The sequence below is a fragment of the Corapipo altera genome, unplaced genomic scaffold (assembly GCF_003945725.1).
Source record: "Corapipo altera isolate COAL_440 unplaced genomic scaffold, ASM394572v1 0, whole genome shotgun sequence".
Classification (NCBI taxonomy): Eukaryota; Metazoa; Chordata; class Aves; order Passeriformes; family Pipridae; genus Corapipo; species Corapipo altera.
In genome coordinates this window covers 52,915,340-52,937,927 of record NW_020884872.1, presented here as the reverse complement: position 1 = coordinate 52,937,927, position 22,588 = coordinate 52,915,340, and the positions used below count along the sequence as shown (strand labels likewise).

The window sequence follows — 22,588 nt, the reverse complement described above, 5'->3', positions numbered from 1 at the left end:
TGGGACTTAAACATTAAGTTTTCTGGAAGATATTTCCTAGATGAAGACACAGATTTCAGAAAGAGGCAAACAGAGCACTTTTCTGGTTTCTGATTTATTTTCAGCGATGGATTTGAAAGGTATATGTAATTAATATTAATACCAAGCAAATATTCTTTAGGAGAGAGGAAGAAATGTGGGTTTTACTTGCAGCTTCTGAGCCTGTCCAAAACACAAGAATATCTCCAGACTACAGACAATTAGAAAAGTTATTGCCCTTTTTTTAAACAAGTTGAGAAACAAAGTCCAATTATATCCACTTCAGCAATCCAAAGTGTGTTTGCTTATGCAGCACAGAACAGTGTGGTGCAGACTCATCCAAGTTAATATTGTTCAAGTCACTATGAACAATTCATATGCTTTTAAACTAAGAAACAGTGAGTAGGCTGAGAAATCATTGAATATATATGTATATGTATATGCATATGTATATATATACACACATATATGTATATAACTAACCTAAAAAATGTTTATATTAATGAGATTGCCTGTGCTTCATGTTAGCCACATGCTTTAAGTTACTCTGAATTTTTCCTAGCAGGTGCATTTAGAAGTCAGCAAGACATGAGATGTGATTATATAATTCCCAACTATGCTTTTAATCCAGTCTATTATGTTTATGAAGACCTTTATAATACTCTAGTCAGCACAAATAATATTAAAAAAACCCTTTCAAGAATAAAGACAATCTTTCACAAGTAATTCAGAGATACATTCAAGCTTCCCCAAAATAAGAAATAAAATTCCAATGTAGGTGATTGCTTTTTATTGAAGATTTATTTTTAAGTTTAATTTGGCTAAAATTATCACAAGAAAATCTTGCGCGCAGAATTCATTACCAGTTTAACTGATCATCATATTGCAAGTTCTTGTATTTCTGCAATTATTTATCAGTTATTGTACAAAAATAGACATTGAAAGATTAATAAACAAACTAGCTGAAGTGATATCTTCAAAGTGAGAAACTCTTTCTTGTACCACTTTTCTTCATTTTTAAGAAAAATTAGAAGCTTCCAGAATACTCAAGAGGCAATGTAGTTCAATAGTAGTATTTATCAGAATTCTGGCATTAAAGCAGATTTTATTCTGCCAAGTAATTTAGAAATTAACAAAAAACAAAACCACAAAACAACCAAACAAAAATCCCCAAACCCAGAGAGTTTAGACATTCACCCTACTCAGTATCAGGCATGCTTATTTTCTGTCTCATGTCCTGGGCTTGGACTGTCTCCTGAACTTTGGTCTTTATCTTCAGAGCCAGTATACTTCAGTAGACCTTTCACGTGGAGGATAACCAAATACTGAGAACATTTAAATGGTATTTAAATTACTCCTGTTTTCCTCCCTTCTTCTCTTCCTTTCCAAAAGATGCTTTGTTTTGTATGAATAATGTAAAATTATGAGGAAGATAATCCTTTCCTTTTTCTAAATAAATGGTAAAACTTTCGTAGCTTAAATGAGCTTCACTGAGTATCAAGTGATCTATGTGTGAGATGGCACATTATCTCCTTGTACTTACAAAGGTAGAAGGCTATTTGCTGAGATTTTAACAGTCACTTCTAGCCATCTGATAACAGAAAGTAAATATAATTAATTCCATAAGTATGCATTTCTAAAAAAAATGAGTCTTTGGTTTTTTTTACTAAAAATTAAGTTTTTATCATAACTCTCACTTTGCCTTGTATAGTGACTATGATGACAAAAAATGAAAAAAAAAATCTTTCTTTCCATTCTATTTTTCTATTATTATTATGAATTGGTATTTTTTGATGCATGTTAAAAAGCCTGACAGAATGAAGGTTCTAAAAAAGAATAATCTTTTAGTTTTATGTGCTTGGAAGCCTGTTCCATTTTTTTGAGACTCCCTTGAAATAAAGATGATAGTTCTAGCAAAGAACAAGAAATTGATAGCAGAAATATTGTAGTACCACAGACTGAAAGAATGTATCATATCTGGAAAGAAACTGCATAAAAATATGCCATTTATCAAGGTTTAAAAAATATGGAAAAATTCCACGTTTCATTCAGTTTGGTTTTGTTTTGTTTTTTTCATCTATTCTATCTCATTTTCTATTTACAACAGAGTTAAGTCACAGAGGTATACATGTAGGTTCTCTGACTAGATGTCTTCTTTTCACTGGAAACAAAATCTGACAGGTAGTCACAAAATGAAATTGCTGACAGAAAATGTACTGGAATAAATTTTTGAAATAGAAAACAATAAATTGCTTAGATAATTTTCTATTCATCCACTAATTTTCTATGAAATATACAGCAATCTGCTTTGGTATAAGCTGTTACTTAAATCATCTTTGGTACCAGAACAATGGACAGAAGCTATAGGTGTAACATCAACTTTAAAAAGAGGACTAGTCATTGTCTTACCTCCGTTAAAGGAATATGGTATAAAAACAAAATAAATTTATAAATGATATATATATATATAATTTATAAACCTATATATAAATATAGATAAATCTATATATATATTTATCTATATATATTTATCTATATATATCTAAATATATATATAAATCTATATATAAATATAGATTTATTTATAAATAAATCTATAAATGATTCATAGGCAAATGAACACATAAGTTAGATCTGGAAGTATCAAACTGGCTTCTATGGAGGAAATCAGAGATTACAAGTTTTAGTAATGTAAAGGGATCAGAAACTATGTGAATATAAGATATGCACTTTGTTTTCAAAAATACTTTTGTTAAGTTCTCCTCTCAGAGCCTCTGAAAGAACCCATTCTGTTTTAAAAGAAGAGGAAGATCTTTAATGAATTATTAATCAGCTGAAAGATTGGAATGGAAAAGGATTGAAATGTATGGTCATTTTTCATAATGAAGAGATCTCCACAGAGGCATCCCTGAACTATCTGTGTGCTGGGTTTGTTGTTAATTATTTACCCAAGAAAAATGAGTATGAAAAATATTTTATTTAAATTATTAATGATAATCAAATCTAACCTGATCATAGCAGTACAAGAAAGATCTCATGCTTCTGAATGATCGAGTAATAAATTTGAATGTTATCAAAAGTAGATTAAATTCAGTGTTGATAAATGCAGAATCAAGGAGAGGAGGGAAGAATCACCAAGCATGGGAAATAAAACACTCTAAATGGACTAAAAATTGGCTATTACCACTTAGAAGAAAACTCTGGATTCATTGTGGATAATTTTATAATTATCCACAATATACAATTATTAATATACTGTATTAATAAATACAGTATATGACTGGATACTCTTTCTGTATTTTAATATATGTTAGCAGCCACTTTCAAAGTCAGATGTTGGGATCTATGCTCTGTCAGGGAATTTTTGTCTTTAACTTCTCAAAAGAGGTGATTTGATAGTAATTTAATTTTAATCCTCTTTATTTTAACATTCTCTTAATAAAGACCATTCTTTTCCTCAAAATTTAAAATACAGGCAGTTTCTTTCAAAGAGTTTTTCAGTATCTTTTTTTCTATGAGAATGGAAAATTCATCTCTTTGCATATATGCCTATGTATATTCTAGAATGCATAACATTCCACCACACTGATTGTATGTAAAAGAAATATGTCTTAAAATCATCTACTGAACCACATGCCATAGATTTAAGATAACGCAGAACAGACCTTGGGAAGCATCTTACCCCTCCTTCTGTCTTTCCTATATTGTGTATTCCTTTAGTAAGTCAGTTATTGGTAATGTCCTCCAACTCCACACTTTACAGATGTAAAATAAAGAGGCAGTTTTATATAATTTTATTGAATCAAACTTTCTCCAAGTCACCAAGAATATTTGTATGCAATGAAATTAGAAACAGACCTTAATAACAGAAAAACTAGTACACAGAATCTGTGCAAAGTTCCAGCAATCTGGGCAAATTCTGCCTCCATAAAAATTCACAGTAGAGACTTTATGAATACTCCTAAAGAAGACGACAATTTGTCGTTGTCTGATTTACTTGTGGGAAAAACTGGTAGTATAGTTCTCGCAAAAGCTATAGTCTTATTCCTCAGTACAGCACAGTACATACTGTAGCCATTACATCGACTTAATAGGACAGACTGACTTCAGACATTCGTCATGACCAGCAATTTTATTATGCTTGCAGTTTATAAAGTAGTATTTCCACAAGGCTATGTCAGCAATGCAGCTCAGTGCTATGGAATGAGAAGAAAAAAGGGAGAAAAAAGGGAGAAAAAAAGGAAGGAAGAAGGGAAGATCTTTTGTGAAGATGTTTCCTTTATTCGGAATACAACTCTCCTTTACACTGATGCTTGCCACACCTTGTAAGGTAAGGTGACCTGCATATGACAGTGCTGTAAACTACAGAGAAACTGGGGCATGGAGAGGAAGCAAAGAAACGACAGACCAAAACAAAATGTCCCTCATTTCACACCTTGAAGCTATTTCTGAGTTGCGGACTGGACACAAAAACATTGGATAGCCATCAATCACACTAGCTGAGCAGGAAATTATTAATACAGGATGACCAAACACAGCTTTAAGCAGCCTACGTGCAGCTGGCAGAACTTGGCATAAATGGATTACCTCATCCAGCAGTGATCAAATACTCTTGGTCTCAGGCATGACTCCCTAAGTGGATGTAAAATTTGTTGTTTTCATTCATGACTTTGGGTTTTATTTTTAGTGTGACCACCGAAGCCAAGCAAATTGATTGAAAACTAGTTCAACTGCTACTATTTAACTCCCACAATAAAACGGGGTTTGCAGACTTCATCTGAAATACATATTAATCGTTTTTCCCCTATTTGTTTTTCTTTAAAATACTTTCTGGAGGATAAAGGTTTTAACAATGCTTATTCTGAAATGCACTTATCCCTGAGTGATATTTTTAATTGACATCAGAAACATGCAAACTAAAAACACAAAGGCTTGCAAACATTTCATATGCTTCCCTACTTGGTATTACCAAAGTAACCTTTTCCAAAGGTTAGAACTAACCTTTTGACGGTATTTTTTTGTCAAAAAAATGAAGGTTGACATTGAAGCTGGTTCTTATAACATGAAATATTCACAAATTACTTCAGTGCTTTTTTCTTTGTGCTAAAGAACTCCTTTCAAAACATTCTTATTCAGCAACTATCCTCTGCTATGTATTAAACTTTTATATCAGAGTTAAAGTTTTATAAGGTTTAAGGTTATAAAATATTAAGACAAGAGTTGAGCTTGTGATAAGTTCTGTTTAAAAGAGAGCAAGTGTATTTACCAGAAAGGAAAGAAATATACATTTTATTGCTCTAGTGCTTTACAGGGATGCTTTTCTAATGCTTTTTTTTCCTCATTTATTTATGATAAATTTATTTCTGGTCAATGAATAAGAAGAAGAAAAAAGAAAAAAACTTTTGAGTTCCAACTAAATGAAATTGTTACAAACTTTCTTTCAAAACTTTCAATTAGTTAGACTTGGTCAATCTCAAAATTTGATTAGGCACTACTGGTCACAAGAGATGAAATGCATTTTAGTCAATACTGGTAGCAGAACTGTCAATAGATTTAGGCCCTCTATGGTTGGGCCTCAATCTGAATACATTCTGTTCGAACTCAAAAATGTTTGTCCAGTATCTCTAAACAGTATCTCTATATGAAATTCTTAATCCAGCTCTTTAGCACACTTAAAAATAATTCAAATTCATGAATGCAGATGTTTCAGCAATGCTGCAATGTTAAAAAGTTTTGGGGTTTTTTTACTTCTCCATAGGTAAAAAAATGTGCATTGGACTGCAAATAACACTTTCAATTGCAAGAGTAGCTTTAAAAATTGTATTTACCTTCTGAAATTTTCATTTTGTATAAGCTTTTCTACTTTATAGAATTTTCATTGTAAAGTAGCTTCTATAATTTTCTTTATATGTACTGTGTAATTCTTGTTTTCTATCATCTTCTACATAGAACTTTCTGAGTTACGTTTTTATCCTAATGTGTTCTTTTATGCAGTAGTAGTTGTAATTTGAAGTAGCACCACCTATATATGAAAGACAGCTACAAATTATTCTTCTACCTTTAAAGGAATGTTTATTTTCTTTTAATTCATTCCTTCTATCATTTTAGATAAGATGATGAGGCTTGGGCTTCCTTCCTGGTAATGAAAGCAAATTAGAAGGCTAGAATTCAGAATCTGCCTTGCCCCAGTGTAGTCTCCATTTTTCTATTCATAGAGAATCTTTATGGAAACACAGAATGGGCAGCAGAGAAATCTAAGCACTTCTTAAGGACGATCCAATCCATACTACTGCAGCCATATGATATATGCTAGCTGAGCCATGGCTTCAAGCACGTATTTCTCTTCATTGACTACAGAGCACAGGAAGACATGCCAAAATTGGTAATCTAAATGTAAATGGCTAAAATGAATTGAGATACTCTACCTCAATGATGATCTCACTCAAGAATTCTGATCCTACTTCCCTTGTAGCATGAGAACCTCAAAATGCCTTTTCTTTACACATTACTGAAGTTTCAGTTTCTTTTACCAAAATGAATATTCTGCTTCATACTTGAAAATCTTCTAAGCAACAAAATATCATCTGTAGACAATTCAGGTTTCATTCCAGACCAAGTCTTGGAAAAAAGTGAATCCCTTCCAAGCACAGCTTCTTTCAGATAGCTTTTCAGGTATGTGGATTCTAACGTAGATGTATATCAAGAATATTGGATACCATAAGAGAATTAACATCTTTCATTCTTCTATTTTATTGAATAGAGTGAAACTCTTAAGATTTAGAGCTTTTAGTCTTTGGATATGAGCACATGGTAGCAAGTTAAAAAGTTGACCTATCTTAAAATATTACTGTTTCTCTTCTGACATACAATAACTCTCCTTGCAAATGCTCCTAAACTGATGTAGCTATAAAGCAAAATGAATTAAACTGCCATGATGACAGTTCACATTCTTCTCACAACTATCTTTTCCATTTGTTTTGTTTTATATTTTCTTAAATCTATTCTTTCAGCTAAAAAAACCTATTATACAGTAATTTATGGTCTATCACAAATTAAACTATTAGAGTTCTAACAATCAACAGCAGGAAGTTAGTTTTTAAGCATTACTTGACTGTTAACATTTTAATTAGAAGTTAAAATTCTGCTGCATACATGAAACATAAAAATGTAATAAGATCAAACAAATAATTCCAGAACTAGTGAGGCTTGATTCCTTAAAAATAAAATTTTTCTTCTTTGTGTCAAATTAGAAAAAGATTTTCTGTTATCTCTTCAGAGACTTTTGTTATCCTTCCACAAATTACTTTAGTGGGGGTATATAGGCTGTCATTTTCAAAAATGATTTACAAAACTTGTGTGAACATAATTGTTTTAGATACTTATCCTAATAAATAATTTTTTTTTTTTACATTGTCATGTTTTAAACTCAGCCACCAACCAAGCCCCATGCAGCTACTCGCTCACTCCCCTAGCAGCAGGATCAGGAAGAGAATCAGAAGCACAAAATGTAGAAAACTTGTGGGTTGAGATAGATACAATTTAATGGGGAATGCATAAGGAATCAACTGCCTGCAGGTTTAGTAGAGAGAATTTGGAAAAGTTGTTGAATTGTTTGGGACCTGATAATCCAATACACAAAAGTAATAGTAAGAAAAGTTACGGTAGTCTGAAGAGGCTTATTAAAAATCTAGTACTCTTCCTCTTGCTTGCCTGCTATTTTTCCTAACTTTACTATTTATTGTCATTCTAAGTATTGCTGTTTTAATCTCAGAAATTAATTTCTAATGCAATTTAGAGATTTAAAATTAAATGCCATTTTAAAAGGTCACAGAGCAGGGACAATACACAGCATGTAACAAAAAGTTTAGCAGAAGAATAATACTGGTTTTTTGCCCCTAATAAACATTTAACAAAAACAGTGTTTCTTATATAAGACTGCTAAGGTTCATTCCCTTTTGACACTCTCTTACTAATGATCAGCAGTAGTGAAAAAAAATTGAAATATTATATTAATAGTAAATTATAAATTTTAATATAAGATTAATTGAGCATATTTCTTCAGAAGGCATGGAACACTCTAAAGTCCATCCATCTAAAACTTATTATTGTTATTGAAATCCTTGCCTGTTTTCAATCACATAGCAAGTATGCATAAACATAGGTGACTTTAAAAACCAAAAGACTACTGAAGTGAGATAACTATACATAGGGAACAACTTATGTGCTCAAAAAAACCCACACAATTTAAAAACATTCATGTGGTGGCCAAATTCCCCAAAACAGTATCTGTGATCTCAGAATTAATAATAAAATATATTTTCCCTCTTCCACTAAAGTTGCAACCATCTCTTGAACCATTTGATGGGGTTTTGAGGTAACCAGTGATAGAACCCAAGGGAACAGCCTGAAGTTGTGTCAGGGGAGGTTTAGGTTGGATATTAGAAAAAGGTTCTTAACCTAGAGGACGGTTGGGTGCTGGAACAGGTTCCCCAGGGAAGTGGTCACAGCACCAAGCCTGACAGAGTTCAAGAAGTGCTTGGATGATACTTTTGGGCATCTGGTATGACTCTTGGGGATGGTCCTGTGCAGGGCCAGGAGTTGGACACCATGATCCTTGTGGGTCCCTTCCAACTCAGCATGTTCTGTGATTCTGTAATAATTTTCCAAAGTTCTAATAATGTAGTCAGAACCTGAACGATTTCATGAACAAGTTTACAAATTACTAAATAAAAAGTCCTACTCAGCTCAATTAAACACATTCATTTGAATGTGAAATTTGTTGCAAGGACTCACTTAAAAAACTTAAAAATCAGACATTATTATATGAATTAGGATGAGATAAAGCAAATCAAGGATTGGGAAACAAAGGTTATGGCAAAAATGCACATAACCTTACAAGATTTTCTGAAATACTGTACAGCAAAGACAAGGCATGCAACACATTTACAGAAATAGTCATCAGGAACAACACCTGTTCTTGAGAAATCAATAATCTTTAAGTTAGATCAACTTTAGACTGAGTTTTGATAGTCTGAAACTTGTCTACTGTACATGACAAGAAGTTTGGTGCATTTTTTAACATATGTTTTCAGACAGTGTTCTGTTCCTGAAGAGAAAAATCTCTTCAAAAGTGGTAAAGGAGTAATTACAACTGCTGTTTACTCTGATATGATGCTGGAATTCAATTTCTGACAGAAGGATTGACTGCTACGGTAACAGTAAAGAATCTTAGAAAAATTAGATTTCACCTGCACTCAAAGGGGAACTGTACTTTTCTGAGCTCCACCAGAGTCTCCTCCAATGTGGTGTTTTTATTGAAAGGTAGAAAAGGCAATATAATTATTTGTAGGGTTTTTCCACGAAAAAATTGCAATAAATAACGAAAAATATTTTTTAAAAAGTATGTACAAATCATTGAGGAAAGTCAGACTCATCTACTTGTCATTTCAATATGCTCAAACATGCAGACATATAAGTTTTATTACAGTGTTGTGGCCCCAACAGCAAAGTTTGCAACATATAATCAAACCATGACATTTGAAAAGAGAGGCAGCAACACTTCTGGAAATTATTATTGTTTCATGTTTATCTATCTAGATTTATATATACAGAAACATACAACTGTGCATATGTTGAAATATGAAGATTCTTGCATCGTTTAATGTAAAAAGAGAAAAGATATATTGACATTTTGCTGCCATAATAGTACTTTCCTCAAAACTTTTACCAGACAATGTTATCTGCATAAACTAGACAGAGAACCTATCATCTGCTTGTAGCAGAATGCACAAGCCATCTGTTGGATGGGTTTGTTTTTTCAACTGCTGTTTTCATATGCTAATATAAAAGCAAAACAAAATACAAATCCTGAAGTATAATGAGCTTTTCCTACAGTACAGTAATCTGTAGGAATTACAGGGTGGCTCTGTTTAGACTACATGAAAAGGGAAGAGAGAAGTTATTTGACTTCACCTTGCAAAATAACATATGCCTAGATACATCTCTGTTGTAATAGAACACTTAGACTGCAGAAGGAAAAAAAAAAAAGTTCTTTCCAAGTTCTATTTTTGAGAGTAATTAAACTCACTATTTTTCAGTTTTCTGTATCTTGATTTTTTTGGACTGAAACTTTCCAAATGTTCTTGTCAGGTACAATGGAATTAATTTCAACACCAAACCAAAGACTTAAGAAACATCTGTATGAGTTCTTAATCACCGAAATTTGGAAAGAAACCTTCCAATGATTTTCTCCTTCTGAACTGAGCTTCTTGGATTAGAGTTCATAAAACAAGGCACATTCCTTCTTTTCTTAATTACTCTCTGCCTCCTTTTTGCTACATAATTCCCAATCACCACTATAAAGGAAGCAGGACATTTCAGACAGCAATTTCCTTTATTAGACAACCAGGTTTGATCCTGTGAGTTACACTCTTTAATGCTGTGTGCTCTCTTCTTATGAGAGGATTAAGAGTCTAGTACATAAAAAGATCTTATTTCAGCTCTCAGTTTTAGTAATGTTTGAAGCCTGTCATGAAAACAGTTTCACCTGAAATCGACCTAAGAACTTTCATGGTGGTGGGAGAGATGGCACAAGAGATTACTTAGTGCTATTAGGAAACTATACACAACTACTTTTAAGTCTTTATTTTGTATCTTATTTACTATCTGGAAGCAATAAACTTCACTGTATTTCCATAATCTTTTTAAGATAATGTAATGAGAAATATGACATTAAGTGGGATAACTGGGGACATAACAATGACGATTGTGCACAAAAAAGAACACACTAAATTTTACAAAATTAAAAAGAGTTTGAGGAACCAAACACACAAGTTTTCATTATGCACTTAAACTTCATTTTTTTATGAGCACTATGGATAAATATATTTTACTCTAACATTTATTTGATGAAGATATAGGGTCATGCCTTTAAGGACTCAGATTCAAAATAGCCAGTTTCAGTTTATAAATTTGCCCAAAAACAAACCCCCCACAAGTAATAGTATTGGCATTTACTTTCAATTAGCATAATTTCTTTAAATGCTAAGATTTTTAAGATAGGAATATGTGCTTTATGTCAAATGCCTAACATGATGGGGACTGATTTTGTTTATGAATAGTCATGAGATCTGGCACACCACAGTACTCCAATGGAAGAGCAAGATGAAGCCATAAAATGTAAAGAGAGGAGATACTTAAATTCTAGTAGATATAATCAAAGATTGTTTTAAAAATTTTTCATGCCATATGAAAGGTTAGGTTTTTTTTTAATCTTTGTCAGCATGTGCATGGGTAACCTTTTCACAGAAAGATACTGACTGACACTTTGTGAGAGACTATTTGATGTGCTTCTTTCTTCAAGGCAAAAGGACTGTCATGCTTAAACATGTTAGGGTTGACAGATATTTGACTAGCTTATTCTCATAATCCCAGATATCAAATAGTCCATACCCCTCCCAGGAAATCTGTTCCTGTATATCAGTATTTGTAAAATAAAATAAAGTTTCTTTCCTATGACAATCTTTTCTTGGTACAACATGTTTCCTAAAATGGTAGTGATTTTTTTTACTCAGAATTTCTTGAAACAATCCATATGTTTCTTGATTGTCCTAGACAATATAATGAAGCTGAGGCTCTACCAAAACTGAATAGAGAATAGGAATCTTGTTTTGTAGGTTATGTATCTGTTCATCTACTCCCGCGATTAAATTTTAGTAGCAGTATGGAATAGTTCACTCATATTTGACTTGCTTTGTACTAAGCGCAACACTTCTGCAGAATGCTATCTAGACATTTGATCCTACTTGATACCTCTGCTGATTATTCTTATGACAGGATATCAAGTTATACTATTCCATATTCATTTTTCCAGAGGATTTTTTTTCCCCAAGATTATTGTGCATTCTAATTACCTTCTGTAACATATGGGTGAATCATCTAAGACTTTTTTCATCTTTATTTTTACGAAGCATATGCTTTATTTCATTCTTTAGTCCTTACTGACTAGAATGAAAGTACTGCGGGCAAAAGAAACATATGACGCATTCCAACTGATACAACTCCTGTTCTTAATTTTGCATGTGAACGAGGCTTTCCTCTTCAATCCCTTTCTTAGCAGTTTTCATAAATTCCATTTCCATACCAGACGAACAGTATACAGAAGCATTCACTTTCATCTACATTTCAATCCTCTCAAAAAGTATTATATTTTCAAAAAAAAGTCATTAATCTTCAAATTAAAATAAGAGGGTCAAAAACTTAATTCAGGAGGATTAATTCATCAAATATGTTGGTGAAGGCATTGTTGATTAACAATAATTTATTGAAGCTTTTTCCATTAAAAAAATCTTCTGAATAGTACAGTAGTTTGAAGTTCTCATTGTCTATCAACAAAAGACTAAAAATATTAAAAAAAAAATTGTTCTCACTAGCTGAATATATTGGGTTGTTTATTTCATATTGTTTACTTTCTTTTGTTTATTTCATATTGTTTACTTTCTTTCTCCCCTTCTTTCTCTTCTCTCCCTCTCTATTTCCAATTTCTCATATATTTTGGAGTTGTCCTTACTATTGCTACTTTGGAGTGGAGGTGGTATTTATTTTGGGGTATTTTTGTTCTGAACTTCAGATAATTGATAAAAAAGTAGGTTATCTTTGTGGACGAGTTAATAATGAAAATCATGACAAAATAACTGGCAGAAGATAATTCAGCTTGCATAAATAGAGCCACTAAACACTACACACTACATACAGAAGGTTTACATTTAGCATGATTAGTACTATAAAATTCTACAATATAAATAACTTTGTAAAAATAGTCTTTCAGACATTCACAAACTATCATAATTTGATTGCATGAATAAAAATATAGCAATGCATGTGGAGATTAGTATTGGATGGATTTATACTAATTTTACAGATTCCAATTTGTAAGCAGAGAAATAACAAGGAATATGAGAAAAAGTGGGGAACCAGATCAGTCTGAAAGCTGATTAGTGATGCACCTGACTGGTCTAGAAAATAAAAAGAACTTAGATCTCCATAGCCAGTCAGAAGTCTATCTAAGAACAGAAAGTCTCTTTACATATTTCTGCATTCTATTTATAGGTATGAATCACAGCACCGAAGAATCACTAGAAAGAATTAAGAGCCCAAATAGGGCTAGGACCACATTCTGCAAAGAGGGCATGCATGATTTTACCCATTCAGATGAAAGGATCTTTTGTGATCCCTTATTTGATTTGGTTTTATGTTCCCCTATGAGTTTTGCACAAAGCAACACTAAATAGCAGCAAAAAGATACCAAGGTCAAAACAATGATGCTTTTTCCATATGGTTAGAGTGAGAGGGAGGAAAAAACCCATGACAGACAAACAAACATGTTACAAAAGGTTGAATATTTTAATGTTGATAAGACATAGTAAACCAGAAAACCTGACTGATATAGTTAGAAAAAGAAAGAATGGTAGGTTATGCATTCCATATATATATATATATATGAAATGATGTTTATATAAAGAGAGAAATGCAGATAATACATATTTATTTGTACACATATAGACTTACATATGTCTCTAGTATTATTATTCCAGAACTGGTTTTATCAAGGGGGGAAAAAAAATATATTCAAGCCAACAGTATTTTTGGAGGCTTATCTATAAAGATTCAGTATCAATTGCATTTTCCAAAGATAAGCTATTCTTCTCTCTACTTGCTTTCACTTTTACTATGAAAAGGACGAACAGCATTTCCCTTTTCTAATGGTCTTTGATGTTACCCTTAAGAGAACCATACTTTTAGAGGTATTTTACTGATCTAATCACTCTCTATGCGACTGATATTTCCACTGCCAAATCTTTTCTTCATGTTGAATTGTTTGGAAATATTCCTGCAAAACAGTGCAAGTATTTCTGAAAAGTCCAGAAGAAAAAAAACATTGTTTAAAGTACACGGATAACAACAACCGAGAAACCTGTCAAGTCTTGCTTTCTCGTGCATTTAATGGGCCCATGTTCTGGAGCAGTATCCATACTTTTATTGAGATAATAGATATGATCTTTACTAAGATAGATATGATCTTTACTACACTATGAAAATGTACCAAGATTCAATTAATGCTATCCTTTTATTCTATCCTTTTAGAACGGTTTGAATTTGCAATGTAGACTTCAAATGATGTTCATTTTCTCAAATTTAATCAAATATTAAATATTTAAATTGAACATTTAAACCTCAACTAGCCACTTTAGACTACTGTTACACTCAATGAAGAAAAATAGGCACGTCTGGAAGATAATTCACCTTATTCTGCATCTAAGAAAGAAAGGAGATGAGATAAATCCCCATCAAGGACTGAACAAATTACTCAAACTAGTGTCTTGCTGACCCATTAAATATAGCAAATAGTACCATCAACCTGGCAGCAGCTGATGAAACAGGTCAGAGAACAAAGTAAAACTGGGAGCTGAGGTGATTCTTTTAAAACTGACAAAGGAGTTACAGGAAGGCATAAATGATAGTGAAATTCAAAGATTAGGAAATAGAAACAGAATGAGCAGTCCAAGAAGCTGTTAATGAACTAGGAGAAATCTGACTTTATTTCTGGTAGGATCTAGGACAAGATATGGGAAGGAATGGACAGTAAATAACCTGCTGAGTAAATCAACAAGGCAGATGGTAAGAGAAGTCAGTAAAATCTAGTAACACTGGGTGAGGTACCCAGAATTTGAATAAGGCAATCAGGAATCCTTTGAGACTATGGAAAGGAGAAAAAAAGCTAGAATAAGATCCAGGAGGACACAAATTCAATACAAAAAGAGCATAAAGAGGATGTAACAAAAGAAAGTTCTGTAATACTAAGTAGAAAATACATGACTCATTGCTTATCACTAGAATCCTAAATGGAGCAGAAGACTCCGAAGACTTGCCATCCCTTCAACTGTTGAATTCCTTAGTCTTTCTTCAGAGAGAGTATGTAATCATCATTGTAATTGTCCACATAAAAATTGCTATCAATTATTCTATCAGTTAAGTGGCAATGGGGTATACAGTGAATCCTCAAGTTTCAGTCCTGCACCCACGTGGTGGACAAAAAAAATGACAGCGCATAAAGTTACTTGTGTGTTCTTCTGCTTCTTTTGTTAGAAAAAAAACCCAAAATAAAACACCAAACAAAGCCGCTAAACACCCAGATTTAGAAATGTTCTAGGAGTAGCAAAGCCAAACTTTACAGTGAGGAAATTCTAGACCTAGATTTTCTATGTAATTTAGTTAATGCCATCCACATATATATACAGTCTCTAGCTATGTGATCTTGCACTATTTTTATCACCAGATTCTTTTGCATCCCATGCACAGAACATAGATCCTCTGAGAATGAATAAGAACTTTGGAGGAGACAAATCTGTGGCCTGTGTTGTGTAGGAACCCTGCCTCTTTTGTTGTGAAAATTAAAAATATAAAAGCATAAAAGTTAAATAACCATTGTTAAAAGTTTCATAATCAAATCAAAAAAGAAATTATTTATTCTCTTCTGATTCCATAACCTAGAAATGTGGAGTTGTGTGATCTATATTCCACCCTGAGCATTAAACTACATTCTTTACAAAGCCTTCTATATGAGATAGCCAAGTCAATGGAAAACATAAGCAGCTATAAATTTTACTTCTTAGTACTTAATTTTAGGATCTGGCTATCACAGCAGAAGCCATGGTTCCAATTTGGATAGCACCTCAGAAAGGCCATAGCCATGATCTTTGGTGAAAATATTTAAAGATGTGAGAGCTCACAGGATAGACTAAGACATAAGGAAGGTATCTTGATTCCTCTATTTTTGTAAGCTCAGGTACCAAGATCAAAGCTGTAAATGGGAAGCCCCATTTACTTAGAAACCAGAGGCTGAAATCCTCTCTTGAGTCTAGATACATATGTAACAGTACATTAAGTACTTAAGTTGCAAATTTTGATGATAATTTTATCTACATTTTCTGAATTGACCAAAATATTTTCTCATTAAATTAGAAAGCTGCATTGAGATTGTTGCTTATCCTGACAGGTTTCAAATTCGTAACTTTATACAGCAGTATGCTAACCACAAAGTTGCAGGTTGCTAGGAGAAAAGAAGGAAGACATGAAAGTGGGAAAGACTAATGGGCAAAAACCATCAAAACAGGATTTGTGCGCTCAGAACAGAAAAATACAAAAGAACTGCTTATACAAAAGCTTTGATACTATATTTTACACATTTACACAAATTTTTATGTTTCTGATTCTACCCTGATCGTTATTATTTCTTATCAAATAATGATTTAATTTAAATAAATAGTTTTGACCATGGAGACTTGTAAACTAAATTTCTCAGTTAATGTTTGTATTACAAAATCATGCTCTCACTTATTAACCTTCTGGATTCCCACTAACACTGAATTTTTTACTTCATGGTGACAAACTCAACAGAAACAGCGTAAGATGCTTTCCTCATGATTTTTTCTAGTGAAGCAAGATTTGAGTGTGAGACTCTGATGTGTGAGGAGGGCACAGTGCTCAGCCCTTTCACTTCTTCCTTTATGGTCGTTAATGGTGGAAGGATTTGCCATCTTCTTTCAGAAGCTGTATTTTCAAATTCTTGCATGTTTTATGAAAGAATTCTGCATTGTCAGTACTTGCTTTATGTGGATTAGGTATATCTTAGCACACCCCTCTTGGAGCTGTCTCTTAAAGAAAATGTTAATTGAATCCTATGTTCCCCATTCTTCCTGCACACAACCAGAGGAGTCTGGGACTGGTTTGCAGAAAGTGTCATAATTTATGGGTACAACAGACAACATAGAAAGTAGTAGAAGAAAAATGCTATATTCTCTGAAACCAGTCAATTAATTATTTCTTACTTTTATCTCTCTTTCTGGTTTACCCCCTATTGTAAAATAGGGTTGTTGTAAAGATAAACCTACTAGTCTGTGAAGCACATACTGAGTGTAGTGGCAAACAGTGCTGAGGGCTCCTGAGTAATTACATCTTCACAGGATTTGGACAATGCAAATCAAGCAAAACATGCTACCATTCACCGAGGAGGGAGGGATTAAAATACTGACTCTTTGCTTATTAGGTGAATACCATTCATGTTGAGGGTTAATTAACACGTCACATAAAAAAAGCCATTGTGATCATGTAAGGTCTCCATTATAAACTGAGAGGATAGCTGATGGCTATATAGCAAATCTTCAAACAGGTGTTTTCCAAGCATTTTGTGGATGATTTATAAATCTCAATTATAAATTAATTTTATAGATTTTTTTCCTAACAGCTTTGTCTTAGAAAATGAAGATCAAAACAGAATCTGTTTAATTATCCACTGCAGCTATTGACAATTTTGTCAGACCACCTCTAACGAATTTGATATGCATGTTTTCAAGCAATTTCAAACAATCAAACAGTGTTTAAACACTAATTGCTACCTCTAAAATATTTTTTTTGTTTTTATGGATACAATATGGAATATAGAACAATTAGGCAAGTACTTTTTAATGTGCATGGTCTAACCCTTCAGTCTTCTTAATGCCAACGGGACTATCCACAGAACCTTGAGCATATATGTACCTGCACAATTGACATGACAATTGACATGATTTGGGGGTTTTGACATGCAAAAACCCCAAATCAATAAAGTAGAATGTGCTTATTATTATGCAGCCACAATCTCTCATTAAATAAATCCCACAATATCTAATAGAATATTAAAATTAAAATTAAGATTTCAAGATCATTCACCTTAGTGTTTAACTCAAATGTGAAAACAATAACTAAAAATGCAAAAAACCTGCCAAAACCAGGAATTCTGCATATAAGATGAGCTGAAAAAGGATTCCAGTACAAAATTCAAGCTGAGGGGAGCAACTGGGAAAAATAAAAACAAACAAACAAAACATTAAAGAGAAACCAACACAGAACAAAAATAAACAAACACAACCAAAACAGACAAGCAAAAAACCAATCAAGACTCTTTTGGGGTACAAGAATATCAAGATCCCAAGTAGACAATAAAACAAAAAAAAAAGTAGTTTTCTCTTGTGCATACATATCAATAGTAGATATAACAAAAAATTATTATTCATAAGCATAAAATCAAAGCCAATTTGTCAACCTGCTCCTCAGGTTGACCTACCACTGGGAACCTAGCTCATATTGCCCAGAGACTTGTTGTTCACAACATTTGAAACAATGTCGACATGGTCTATATTGGATCATAATCAAATGTTGAATTCTCAACATTTTCACATAAGAAAAATACTGTTTTCCAAACAGTCCCAAAATATTAAAGTAGTTGTTAAATATGTCCAGGACAAAATACTATGGAAATTTAGGATTTATCAATTTTACACTCTCTGTGCCAAAAATCCAGGTATATGCCTACTCAACTGTTTATGTATATGATAGTATCTTTCATTCAGGACTGAACAGTAGTTTACATATTCTATAGTCACAGTGAAATAAAGAAGTTGGCACCATTGATAAAAAGACTAATCTCTACAGAAGGAGTGAGACATAACCTGACACGGCAGTAGAAAATTGTTGGCCCACAGAACTTTCAAGCACAGCACTGCCACTTTTGCAGCACTTGACTGCTTCTTGTCACAGCATTCAAAGTTCATACAGGTTCTATGATGGAGAAACAGAAAAGCAAGCCTTAGACTCTAAAACTATCCTAAACATTTCTGTTTCTTGAAAGGAGGTACTTTCATTAACAATAAAATTGTCTCTCCTGCCTTAGTTATTTTAAATCTGAACAAATTTTAGCATGTTCCTTCAAAAGAACTACGATGTCTAGACGTGTTATTTCAGTAGCAATGAATGAAGAACATGGAATAAATTGATTATTAAAATCAAAAGCAGTAAGAGCAGTAATCAGATACATATTGTCACAGAGTACACACATTCTAGCAAGTCAACTTTTATGGACAAATCAAGTAGTGCCATCAAAACTCAGTAAGCTTCTGCCAGTATGCAGATCTCTACAGATTCTCAGATCAGTGACACACCTGATATAAAGTCCATAGAATGAAATTATATTTGTACTAGGTTTAAACTCTTCTATTCAGTTCAAAAACCTTGAAGGGATATTTTACGGGGTTTTTTTATGTCTTTATAGTGTATCTCAATAACAATTTGTATAGAATCCTTCTTGTTGCTCAAAATAATTTTCAATGTTCATAAAAACTTCCGTATTGTTTTTCCTTTAAAAATATACTCTAAGTCACTTATCAGCTATTCCACATGTTTAAATTAGGTAGCTGCTATGAAATAAACTATGCTAACTAACAAAACAATAAAGAAATTCAAGGAGAGAATATATGCTTTGGGGGGGTCTCTGAAAAAACTTAAAATACTCAAATTTACATGTACATGCACGTTTATCTACAATCGTATTAATCCAAACATATGCACAGTGCTGTCTCTCCATCTAATAAAATATTTATTATTTTATGTTTTACTTTCAATATAAAGAATACAAATAATTTTTTTCATTTCTGTTTAGAAACAGAACTGTACTTTTTTTTTTCTATAGTTTAAAAGAAAAAAAAGACAAGGGAAATTAAATTGAAGCAATTTTAACCATGGGGAAGTGGGGGCAAGCAGAGTTAAAGCAATGAATCATTTTACCCTCAGGACTATCTGAATCAGAGTGTTTCTGAAAACTCTACGTTAGCTACATTTCCTTTTTCTAATGATTTTAATTTCTTTTTCAGCTGGGGGCGAGGAGGGCAGGATTGACAAAGAAAAGCAATTCAACATTAACAGAAACACAAGAAGCTGGATGTGTCTTGCTTGCTCTTACATCTTCTCAGGTGTCACTCGGCTGATGATTCGTAAAACTAATTCTTATTTTTCTCTGATGTAGGCTGTAACACAGTTTAGTCACCGAGTTCCAGGAAAGTGAACGTTTTTACTTTTGAGCTTTCATCTGGCATCCCCCAATACTCTGAACAATATCACCTCCCTGCTAGTCTTTTAATGAACTTCTGAGAAAGTTGGGTAGTGACGATCCCCAGCGCGGGGCACCGGCTTGGAGAGGCTCTCGGGCCACCTCGCGGGCAGGGACAGCCTAGGAGCCGGGACAGGGGCAGGTCAGGGGCAGTCGCAGGCCGGGGCAGGGGCAAGGTCAGGGGCAGCATCCCTGGACCGCGGCACTTTGGCCATAAGGCTGGCCGGTCTCTCCCGGGACCTTCGGGCAGCCCCCTAGCTGCCCTTCCCGCGCCGCAGGGCGCCCCTCCACCCCTAAACCCTGCTAGTTCAAACGGAGGAACTTCCCTTCCACCCCCAACCTCTCCGCACCCTCCCGCCACAACGCCGGCACCCCGGCCCGACCGCGCCCCCGCCCCGTCAATGCTCCCGCGGTGGCAGGCCCGCCCCCACGGCCAGGGGGCGATGACCCCCCGCGGACCGACCGCGCAGGTGGCGCTGAAGCCGCCGCGGTCCTACCTGTGTCCGCATCCGTCACCTGTTGCTCGGCCGCCTCCATCCGCGCAGCCCCCCGGTGCCTCCTCGCGCTCCGGCGGCGCCAGGGGCTTCTCGGGCTCGCAGGCCACCTCCATCCCGCCGGGCACCGCCTCCGCCTCCTCCTCCTCCAGGGACTCCACGTAGAAGACGGTGCGAGGTGGCGGCGGTCCCGGCCCATGCCCCGTGGCCGGCCGGCCGCCGGCGGATATCAGCGTCCCGTTGGGCGGGCTGGCCGTGGTGGCCGCCGAGGAGGAAGAGGCGGATTTCTTCCAGAAGACGCCGTTGCCTCTCTCCTGGCTCTTCAGCAGGCGGCTCTGGCTCGGTCCCCAGTGCTCGAAGCTGCTGTCGGGCGGCAGGCAGCCGCCCCCCGCCGGGCCTCCCGCCGGCGAGGGGTGGCTGAACAGTTTCCAGCGGAGGCGCAGGATGTGCTTCACGTCGAAGTCTTTCCTGCCGGAGCCGGACATGGTGCCGCGGCGGGCGGGGGACGGGCGCGGGCTGAGGCGGGACTCACGGCGGCCAAGCAGGGCCAGGCGGCGGCGGCGGTGGCGGGATCGCGGGGCGGCCCCGCTCCCGGCAGCGGCGGCGGCGGCGACGGCTCCTCCGGGCAGCGCTGCGCTTGTAGGGCGAGGGGTGGCAGCCGCCGGGAGGAGAGAGATGCGCGCACGCACCCGTGCAGAGAGAGAGGGAGGATGGATGGATGGAGCCAAGAGGAGGTAGAGACACCCAGCAGGGAAGGGAGAAAGAGAGAGAGGGAGAGATGTCCAGAGCTGACGAGAATTGCACGGAGATCAGTGGAAAGGGGAGGAGAAAGAGGCAGACATGAGAGACACCTCTCAGGGGAGACGGGCACTTGCGAGGGAAGTGTGGGTGAGGGAGGCTGCGACAACGCTCTCGTCTGATTAACGGGAGAGCGAGCTACAGCCCGGAGAGGAGCGGCGGCGGCGGCAGCAGCAGCCACAGCGGAGGCAGGTGGCACTTCCTCAGTCTCCGAGATCTCCGTGACCGAGTGCAACCAGAGAGGAAAAAGTCACTTGGAAGCCTCTCTTTACCTCCCACCTTCCCAGCCCATTTCTCTGCGGAGTCCCATGCCTGCCGTTATCTGGGATGGCAAAGCCTGAGAGCTGGCACAGAGAGAAATCGGGGCTCTTTTATATACACTGTACGTAGGAGGGAAGAAAAAAAATCCCGCCCGTGAGGCTGTCAAGGTCCTCAGTATGTACAAATTTCTGTCTATCTCGGCCCCTCTCACCAAGCCGCCCCCTCCCCTGCATGTGACGCAGTTGTGCGCTGGGGCCATCAGTGTCAAGAGGCAGAGAGGAAAAGAAATGCTTCATGCTTCCTCGTGCAAGTAAGTCGGCAGGTCACGAACTATCCCTCACAGCCTCCTTCTCCTCTCTCCAGTGCAGGTCTCCTCACCTTGGTATTTTGGTTCTGAGATCACTGTATATTACTGGGAGCAAAACAAAGTGAAACGACAAATGCATCGGCAGCAGTAAATGCAAAAATGCGAATCATAGGAGTAGAGACGTAATAGACTGCATGCAGACTGGATAAGGTTACAGGTTGACGATTTATTCGGCAGGCTCCGTTCATTAGCCTGTTGGCTTAATGTTGCTGTACCAGTAGAAAACGTTGGCTAGAGGGACAGTGTGTCAAGCAGAAATAGCACTACACATCTGCTTCTTACCTTTTAAATCTGCTCTTAATGCAGTCTGACAGTGCTAAACCCAAGGGAGGTTCTTTTCTCGACAGAAAAAAATCTGTTTAGGAACATCTGCCCACTTGGGAGGGGTGTCACAGTACACTACATCTGGGACATAATTACAGAATTAAAAGCTTTATGCTGAAGCGTGGGAGAGGGATATGGGGCCAAAACTACGTATCACGGCTAGCTCATGAATCCCCATGCATGAAATGTTTGCAGTAAACAGAATACCTGCAAATCACCTCTACCTTAGAAAGTAATATTTTAGAAGAAGATTTATCCCTAGGAAAATGATGAAAAAGATTGTATTTTCCCCCAGTAATGTTTGCATTGCCCAGCTTTACCCATGTACTCATGAGCTGTCAAAAGTTC

At 36.0% G+C, this 22,588-nt stretch overlaps 1 protein-coding gene across 3 annotated transcripts in view; it reads right to left on the bottom strand.

The window, feature by feature from the left end:
- KLHL1 (kelch like family member 1) overlaps positions 1–21,237 on the bottom strand; it is a 199,294-nt gene extending 178,057 nt beyond the window's left edge. The window contains exon 1 of one of the 3 annotated variants that reach the window (XM_027647106.1): positions 20,494–21,237. In XM_027647106.1, coding sequence (XP_027502907.1) covers positions 20,494–20,975 — 482 coding nt within the window. In that variant the 5' untranslated portion in view covers positions 20,976–21,237. Of the gene's footprint in view, positions 1–18,563; positions 18,587–20,493 lie in introns of those variants that run through there. The other 2 variants (XM_027647098.1, XM_027647116.1) reach the window with 2 other exon arrangements.
- Positions 21,238–22,588: the final 1,351 nt, after the last annotated feature.